This window comes from Musca vetustissima, unplaced genomic scaffold, assembly GCF_032173495.1.
Source record: "Musca vetustissima isolate MV318-11 ecotype Yass unplaced genomic scaffold, APGP_CSIRO_Mvet_v1 utg257278, whole genome shotgun sequence".
NCBI classification, from domain to species: Eukaryota; Metazoa; Arthropoda; class Insecta; order Diptera; family Muscidae; genus Musca; species Musca vetustissima.
The window spans coordinates 14,658-24,773 of NW_026882475.1; the positions used below are offsets into that span (position 1 = coordinate 14,658).

Below are 10,116 nucleotides of genomic sequence, written 5' to 3' on the forward strand. Positions count from 1 at the left end.
AAAAAAAAACTCCAAGCGATAATAAAGATGTTTTTCTACAAAATAAACCTTATGTGATTTATTAGCTTAATTAAGTAAAATGTATTTTGAAATAAAATATATATTCTCATATATTTCTGTTAACAATTGATTCATGGTTATGTGAAAAACCCATAAACAAATTGTTCTCTGTGAAAGCAGAAGAACAAATAAAAGTCAATAGCAAACTTCAAACCTAATATTTACCTATAGATGTTGTTTGGAACGCTCTATGGATGCCGATGGTTAGCTAGTTACAACAAAACGACAAACAAAGGACAAAATAAACAGTCCACCACATCTCCATACATGGGGTGGACGACATTCTGGTACAAGGATTGCAACTTATTGACAGCAATAATTCTTATTTTGTTTTTTGTTTTACATCTTCCGACTTTTAGGTTTGTTAGCCAATTGCCAGCACCACCAGGAAACCATGCATCCCTTTAGTGGAACCCCTTAGGTTTTTTGTTTTGTTCTTTTGCTGCTCTAATATGACTACAAGGTATGTTTGAAAGTTGCAGCAGAAAAAAACATGTCCTTCCCAAGGATATCGTTGAGCAATAACAGTTAACAGTTAAAACAAAATGTTTAAGTGTGGGAGTAGCAAACAGTAATAACAACATTCGATTTACTCTACTCCGCAAATCCGCAGTGCTGCTGTGATTCAGTGTTGGCATCATATTCGCCCGGCGGCGGAAAAGAGAATGAAATAAATACATGTTGCCCTTGATTGGAAATGCTGATGTCGGTCGATGTCGTTCAATCCAATTCGATCGGATTCTATCATTGGCAAACTGTTGAAAATCGCATTGATACCTGTGAAACATTTATGGCAGCGCTTCCTTTAACAATTCCAGTTATGAATATCGAATGAAGTGCTGTTATATTGGCCCCACAACTGTATAACAACATTTTATGACGATATCTGTAGGGTATTGTTCTGAATGGAGGAGGGAGAAAAAATGAAACAGAAGAAGAAACTTGTTGGCAGTAAGGAAGTTACAGGATAACTGAGACAAACAAATAATGATAAATGTTACCTTTGTTTTAAAACGGATTCCGATTCAGGGGCGTATGTCGGTTAAATTGTGGGAAATTAAATCTATAAATGGGACATTAAGAAAATTAATGTTTTAGGGCTATAGCTTTTCGATGTAGGGCCACGACTTAAAGACTACGACTTTTCGATTTGAATCATTATTCGAATTTTTAAGGAATCAATTTAAACTATCCGAGTTTGTATACCCTTTACCACACTGTTGTACAGGGTATTATGTCTTTGTGCATATGTATGTTTGTAACAGGTAAAAGGAAACGACATAGACCCATGGTTCCTTTTGAGAATATGCATTGAGTCACTTTCTGAGTCTGTGAATGTTAAATTGTAAACAAGGTACAGATTGCATTTATGATCCGATTTGGATGACATTTGGCACTGCTCATTTGTTTTGCCCAAGGACGAACCCTATTGAAATTGGGAAAATCGGTTCAGATTTAGATACAGCTTCCATATATTCTATATTTTCTTTAGATATATTGAATTAGATCTAGAATAATGTGTTTTAAGTTTCGTGAAAGTCGGTTCAGATTTAGATATAGCTCCTTCATATATTTTCATCCGATTTTATGTAAATGGTGCACCAAAGTCCCTATATATCTTTCGATTTCCACCAAATTTGACATATTGCATTGAACTGACTCTAGAATGATATGTGCTAAATTTCGTGAAAGTCGGTTCAGATTTAGATATAGCTCCCATATATATTTTTCTCCGATTTTATGTAAATCGTGCGCTAAAGACCCAATATTTGTACAATTGACACACAATTTTGTACAATGTACTGAAGTTAATATAAATTAATCAAATTATTGATTAATCAAGCAAATTTCGTTGAAATCAGTTCTGATTTGGATATAGCTCCAATATATATATATATATTCGTTGGATTTTAGGTAAATGGTGCACCGAGTGACACAAAATTGTGCACAATGTACCGAATTGACACAGTTTGGTTCTAGACTCCATGTTTCTTTGGACCAAATCCGTTTCAGAAAATGTTGATTTCATACAAACTTTGTCTATCTTATTATTATTATTACTAGCGGGCCCGACAAACGTTGTCTTGCCTAGCAATATTGTTGATTTATAATTCTCGGAACTTTAGATTTGTTTTAAAAACCCTCCACTATAAGGTAGAGTGTGCAGATCTTTGTAATATTTTTTTCTAATTTTGCATTCGAATGTTGCTGTTGATATAAATATATTAATATTCGAATTCGTAGAAAAAAATATTTTTAATAAATTTAGATGCGCATATAAGATTGACTTTTGGATTTAATTATATTTTCCCAATATATTTATAAGACTTCATTATAACGGTAGCACAATATTAAGATAGCTTTTTATACCCTCCACTATAAGAGCTTTGAAATTTCCACATACATTACTATTCCTAGGATATTTGGTATTGAAAATGTTCCGTATTGGTTCTCTTTTAAGGGCAGCCCCCCATAAAACGATATTTTGTAATATGAGGAATTTTGACGATTTTTTTCAACAGAATTGGTAGTAATTTTATTATATTTTGGATTGTCATTGAGCAGAAAGTTTCCGTACCAAAAATTATTAATGTTTCGGGGTACCGTCCATATAATGGTAGCTTTCAATATTCAGTATTTTGAAGATCTTGGGCACGGCCTTTAACAGAATTGCTTCGAATTTAATAGGGATACTTACTGAGCAGAAAATATCTCTACTTAAAACTATCAATATAAGCCCACGTGTCCGTGTCCCCCCCATAATAACGCCATCCCTTTATATTCGGTATTTGGCTTAATTTTATATTTTGGATCATCATTGAATACAAAACGTTCCTAACAAAATTTGCCCAAGCTTCCCAAAAGCCTCCACACGATACGATCTATCCCCAAAGGATCGTATCGGCATGTTTTTAAACCTAATCAGGGAATGTTTTTCAACCTAATCATTGCTTCTTGTTTTATTTGGTAGCATAAATCCTACTTGTGGGGTAGCCCCTATATAACGGTACTTATAATATTCGGTATTTTAGGGAATTTGGTCATGCTTTCAAGAAAATTGGCCGTAATTTTATGTTTTAGATCAACATTGAGTACAAAATATCATTACAAAAATGATCAATATTTGTTCAAGTTTGTGGGTAGCACACTATGGCTATAATTAGGCATAATGGATTCCAGTTAATTAATAACATCATCAAGAAATTATGCACTATAGCTTAACGTTTCAAAAATACGCCATAAATATTTCCGGTCCAATTTTTCGGTATATTTAAATTTTTATCCCCGTTTTCGCAATTTTCAATTTTATAGTCACATGTTCAACCTGAACAGGTAACATCATGAGACTCTTTGTTATAATAAATGTTTTCGATGTAAATTTTGGTACAACCTTCGCATTAGGTATTTTGTTGTTTTTAAATATTACTGAGCTGAGCAAAGAAAATTTCTGGTATATTAGTTTTCTCTGTGATACAATTTTTTTGTGTTGGATATATGAGAGGTGTTCTGTTTATAAGTTCTAAGATATTGACAAACGATTAGCCATATAACTACCATAAAATGGTACATGATTTGGTACTTTAAGGAACAACATGGACACGAACTCCATTCAGAATGTCGTCTGATTTTCCATCCTAGCATTTGCCCCAACATTTACGTGCATTCTATGGAAGACGTGTACATACAATGATCGCGTGTAAATTCAATGATATACTTTCCAATTTTTTAAGTATTCTCACATAAAATATTTTGAATACAATGTCAATCCAATTGAAAAAATAATAATAAAAAATTTGGAAAATTTTTCAATTATTGACAAATGGAGACTTAGAGAAATGATACGCGGCCAATTTGGGCCCAAAAAATATCACAAAATAACATCTATGACGTGGTGCAACCAAAATAGCTCGATACTAATTTCGTGGAAATGCAAATATGCTTCATAAAATTGTTTGCAAATTTTTCGCGATTTTCAAATTTTTTGAACCTTTTAAACCTTCCCTGAAGCTCCACGAACATTTCAAGACTATGATAAGAAAAATCCGTTTAGCCGTTCTCGAGTTTTAGCGAGACGAACGAACAGCAATTCATTTTTATATATATGTACATATGTATATGTATGTACATAGATATGTATGTATGTATGTAGATAGATTATTATTAATAAACTTATTCAAGTTCGAAAATAGGAAATATCGGTCCACTCCTTCTGGTACGTCCCACACAGGCGCTAGGACCAGGCCTAAATCCGGGCTATAGTTCATTATCGAACCTTGCGTTCAATTTTGTTTATCCCGATATCCTCCGCAGGTGAAATGTTTACAATAGAGTCAAACCCAAAACGCGGAACAAATCAGATAACTATTTTAATATAAACAAGTGAAAAGGCGTTTAGTTCGGCCGAGCCAAACTTTGGATACCCTCCACCATAGTTATACTGACAGATACATGCAATGAAAATATAGGGAACATACCAAAAAGTTGGCATATACCGATAATTCCAAAAACCGATTTATGTAAACCATTATGTACACCAAATACAAACCTCAGCAATTTTTAATGGGATTTTTCCTAAAATCTGTAAGTTCCAAAAAGTGGACTGATACTGATAAAGCATGGTAGAGTATAAAATCCTCAAACTACTGTAATTAAGATTACAAAGTTATGTGAGGCTATGCCTAAAGGGGGACCAATATTGATTACATAGTGTAGGAAATAGTGAATATTTGGGGACATCATTATATCACTATATTGAGGAGATGCCTAAATGTTTGCCGATATATTTTATTATCGTCATGTTTGAGTTTTATTTTATAACAATATCTTTAGAAGGCGGAATGCTTACAACATATGGCTAAATAGCCTTTGTAGGGTAAAAATTGACTACTCCCCGTAACGACTACCCAACCCCAACACACGGAACAAATCAGATAACTATTTTAATATAAAAATGGGGCTTATATGGGGACTACCCCTAAAAAGGGGTGAATATTAATAATTTTTGGTGGGGAGATTTGTTACCATATACGACTACAAAATACCAAATTTCAGCGAATTCGCTTCAAAAACGCGCTCAAGAATCTCAAAACATCGAAAATTGGTGGTACCCTTATATGGGGGCTACCCGAAAAAATTGACCTATGTTTATAATTTTTCTGTGGAGAGATTTGGTATCCAATAATAACTGAAATTACTAAATTACAGCCAATTCGGTGAAAAAATCCGGTCAAAACACCCCAAAAACTGGAAATTGGGAGGTACCCTTATATGGGACCTACCAGAAAAAGTGATCCTATATTTATAATTTATAGTGGGGAAATTTGGTACCCAATAAGAACCTAATGTACGAAATTTCAGCGAATTCGGTTGAAAACCGCGCTCAAGAACCCTAAAATACCGAAAATTGGGGTGTACCCATTTATGGGGGCTACACGAAAAAATGGACCTATATTTATAATTTTTAGTATAGAGATTTGCCACCCAATAAGAACTCAAAGTACCGTATTTCAGCGAATTCGGTCGAAAAGTGCGACCAAACCCCCCAAAATACCGCAAAATTGGGGATACCCTTATATGGGGGCTATCCGAAAATATGGACCCATATTTATAAAATTCAGTGGAGAGATTTGCTACCCAATAAGAACTCAATATACCAAATTTCAGCGAATTCGGTTGAAAAACACGCTCAAGAACCTCAAAATACCGAAAATTGAGGGGTATCATTATATGGGAGCTATTCCTAAACGTGGACCGATATAGCCCAAAATTTTAGGGCTCTATCTCAATTCGTTTAGACGCTAGAGTGATTACAACAGACAGACAGACGGACATGCATAAATCGTCTTAGAATTTTACGCTGATCAAGAATATATTTACTTTATAGGGTCGGAAATTATTATTTCGATGATTTAAAAATGGAAAAACAAAATTAATATACCCTCCATTCTATGGTGGAGGGTATAAAAAGGGGATTATAATTTTTATATATATGGGGGCAACCAGAAAAAGTGGACCTATATTTATAATTTTTTGTGGAGGCATTTAGTACCCAATAAGAACTCAATGCACAAAATTTAAGCGAATTCGGTTGAAAAACGCGTGTCGGAAATGAATATTTCGATGAGTTACAAACGGAATGACAAAATGAATACACCATCCATACTATGGTGGAGGGTATAAAAAGGGGGTTATATGGGGACTACACCAAAAAAGGGGCGAATATTATTTTTGGTAGGAGATTTGCTACTATATACGACTACAAAATACCAAATTCGGTTGAAAATTGTGCTCAAGAACCAAAAATAACCGAAAATTAGGGGTACCCTTATATGGGGGCTACCCGAAAAATAGACCTATATTCATAATTTTTTGTGGATAATACTAAGTTGCAATACTATGTTCAGCGAGGAAATTCCCCAAAAATAAAAATATCGAAAATTGGACGGTACCTTTATAGAGTCGGTATGTCAAACCGACCATTTTTTGCATAAATGTATTTTACCCCCCATGAAACCTACTTAGAATGTAAAATTATTATGGTCATAATTACAGATCTCTTTCTTATATTTACAAATATGTCGATTATACTAACTAAATCAGAATACCGACGTATTATATTTGTTTATTTTCTTCATTAATACGATTTATGACCATTCGATAATAAATGAACTTCCTAATTAGGCAACTACTAAAATACCACTGATTTTGTAATCAATAACGATTTGCAACCAAAAAAAATCTATAACAAAATTTCAATTCTAAACAATTATGGACATTAAAATAAGACAATATTTACAACCCACAACAAGTAAGTCATAAAACGTTTTATCGGCACCGATTGATTTTTTGTTTATTTTTATATATTTTATCATTTATTTATTGTCTACAGCTCTCTCATAAATTCATTAAATATTATCTAAATACTTTTGCATTCGATTTTTTAATTTCACTTACAAACTATTTTTTTCAATTTCAATTCTTAAAATATCCCAATTTTTCCACTTCATTCACCATGGCGGTAATTGAGTCCACGGTCTCCTCTCCAGTGGGTATAATTTGATTGGCTGGTAATTCAAAACCAATCCATGGATCACTATCCGAGGGGCGCAATTCATAGCAGAATACCAATTTGGTACCAACATTTTCGTAGGCCCAATCAATGCTACCACCCGAAGCAGGATAAATGGCATCGTAGATATTACCACCCGTATAAACGGTACCATAACGTTGCTTGATGGCGGCGATACTGACATCATAGACTCGCTTGAAATCTTCCGAATTAACAGGTAATGTACCAGTGTGACCATATGGATATAAAAGGAATTGAGAATAGGAATGGAAGGATATATATAAATGTATCTTTCCCTGGAGGCTCTTAATGTATTCCGAAAGAGAACGAGTTTCAATTTCCGAGAATGCAGAGGGACCAGCATAGGTATCTGAACACGGGCTGTTACTCGATCCCACAACATTCCATTCAAAGCCCCAATTACGATTGGGATCAGCACCAAAGCAGCTGCCATAGGGTGTGCGAGTCTTACGCCACAAACGATCCGTCGTGTGGGTATAAACAAATCCATCGGGATTAACATGGGGGAAGATATACCAATTGTAATTCTCGGCAATTTGCTTAACACTTTCCTCCTGCGATGTCAGTAATTGATTGATCAAATATGTTGCGGTGGCACCAGCAATCCATTCTCGTGCATGTATACCAGCTTCAATGAAAATGCCAGGTTTTTCACTTTTCGATTTGGAAATCTTGACGCCCAAAATAGAACGACCTTGATAGGATTTTCCACCTTCGATTAAGGTCACCACACTGGGATATGTCATGGCCAACTGTTGTAGCCACCTGTAGGTGTCTTCTAAGCCATAATACTTCGTCCAATCATAGGAGGTGGCACGATCTGAGGTACTGGACTTTGCCACTTCCTCATAATTTGAATCCAAGCGAGTTTGTAAATTAGCTTCCAACAATTGATATTCAATTTCATTACTGCCTAGAATTTCTAAAAAGTCCGCTACTTTATGTGGTGCCACAACAATTTTGAGAGGTTTATCCATCCAGTGAACTCCATTTAGGAAAATGATCGAATCACTTGCACTTTCTAAATTTTTCAACACTTCTAATTGTGCGGAATTTGTGGCGGTCACTTTATACACGCGATAGTTATCATAACGGGCACGTTCTCCGGAGCACAAAGCTACTGCCAGCAGCAGGCAGAAGCCTACAACGATTTTTATGTTCGACATACTGACTAACAATAACTCTCAGACCCTGGGACGAGGTTTTTATATAGTCTTTGTTTACCATCGAACATAGAGCTTTTACCATTTTTTATCTGTTCCCATAAGACACGATCGTCCACCATTAGACATCTATTATTATGAAACTTACTTGTTATGTGTTGTAAATATTGTCTTATTTTAAAATGTCCATTATGGTTTAGATTAGAAAATTGTGTATAGATTATTTTTTCTAGGTTGCAAATGTTTGTTTGAGTTCAATATTTGTTATTTATTAGTTGACTCACTTAGGAAGTCCTTATCACATGTCTTCTATAATCTCCTGGTCATAAATTGTTCTATGAGTAGGTTATCTGGCAATTTTTAATTATCGCGACTAATCAGTGTTAATCAATTAATGAAAATGTTCTGATTTAGATTGTATAATCGACAGGCACATATAATAGCTCAAATTCTATAGAAATTCCCCTGACATTTGTTTATAAACAAAATTAGTAATATAATTAAAAAAAAGAAACTAAATCGGTTAGATTTTTTTTTAAATTATCTAAATTGTTACAAATTTTCTTAGACTAGTCTCAGCAAGCAACTTTTAAGGAAGGAATGGACTAAATTTGTTTTAAAAAATTTTGACGACCCCAAAAAGGGGGCGAATATTAAAAATGTTGGTGGGGAGATTTGTTACCATATACGACTATAAAATACCAGCGAATTCGGTTGAAAAGCGCGCTCAAGAACCCCAAAATACCGAAAATTGGTGGGTAACCTTATATGAGGGATATCCCAAAAAAATTACCTATATTAAATAACACCCAATTCGGTAAAAAATCCTCAAAACACTGAAAATTAGGAGGTACCGTTATATGGGGCTACCAGAAAAAGGGACCTATATTTATTTTGTGGAGACATTTAGTACCCAATAAGAACCTAATGTACAAAATTTCAGCGTAGTCGGTTGAAGATAGCGTAGTCCTTCGGAAGATAGCGTGATTACAACGGACGGACGGACATGTCTAGATCGTCTTAGAATTTTACCCTGATCAAGAATATATATACTTTATAGTCTGAAAACACCTAAACGGCACAAAGCATGCCATTTTCTGCACACTACACTCAAACAAACTTTATATGTGCACCAGGGATGCGAAATGAAATTATTCAAATTGTACTGGCTTTCAATAAAAAGTGTACTTTTTTCAGTCCGGTTGTACTTTTTATATAATTTTTAATAAAATTCGTATTGTTATTAACAATTAATAAAAACACACATTAAGAATTCATGTTTATATACACATAGATAAAATGAAAACTTAAAAACACCTCCACAGGTATACTGACAGATAGGGGAGACTGGGGCACCTTCGGCACTTTTTTTAGAGCTCTATATCTCAGAACTTATTTAACATATATAACTACTTTATGGCTGATTGTTGTCCTCTGACACTTAATTATAAAAAACAGTACCAAAAAGATATAAAAAAATAGTATTAGTTAAAAATTTTACAGTTTTGTAAAAAAATTCAAATTCGCCGAATGTGCCCCAACCCGGGGTAGCTTCGGCATTTGATGGGGCACATTCGGCACCATAGTCATAGCCGGGTAATTGTCATCGCTATCAGTCTGGTTGAAATTCTGATCCTCTAAAAGCTCTATTTGGTTTTAATATGCCACACAATGTTTGAATTATAGGCCTTTATTTTCTAGCGGCGGACGTTTACATCTCAAGGTCGCACACACCATCAGAAATAGGGGTTTTCTATCGCATTTTCGTCAATATAAGCACGTTTGATCTTATATATGCAATTT

General features: G+C 34.4%; 1 protein-coding gene across 1 annotated transcript; it reads right to left on the bottom strand.

Annotated features, from left to right (window-relative positions):
* Positions 1-7,032: 7,032 nt before the first annotated feature.
* Positions 7,033-8,316, bottom strand: LOC133328942 (zinc carboxypeptidase A 1-like). The gene has a single exon (XM_061537447.1). The coding sequence runs from the start codon at positions 8,314-8,316 to the stop codon at positions 7,033-7,035; it is 1,284 nt and encodes a 427-aa protein (XP_061393431.1).
* Between the last annotated feature and the right edge of the window lie 1,800 nt (positions 8,317-10,116).

Excerpts from the sequence above, each read along its gene's own strand:
- LOC133328942 (XM_061537447.1), bottom strand. The coding sequence starts at position 8,316 with ATGTCGAACATAAAAATCGTTGTAGGCTTCTGCCTGCTGCTGGCAGTA.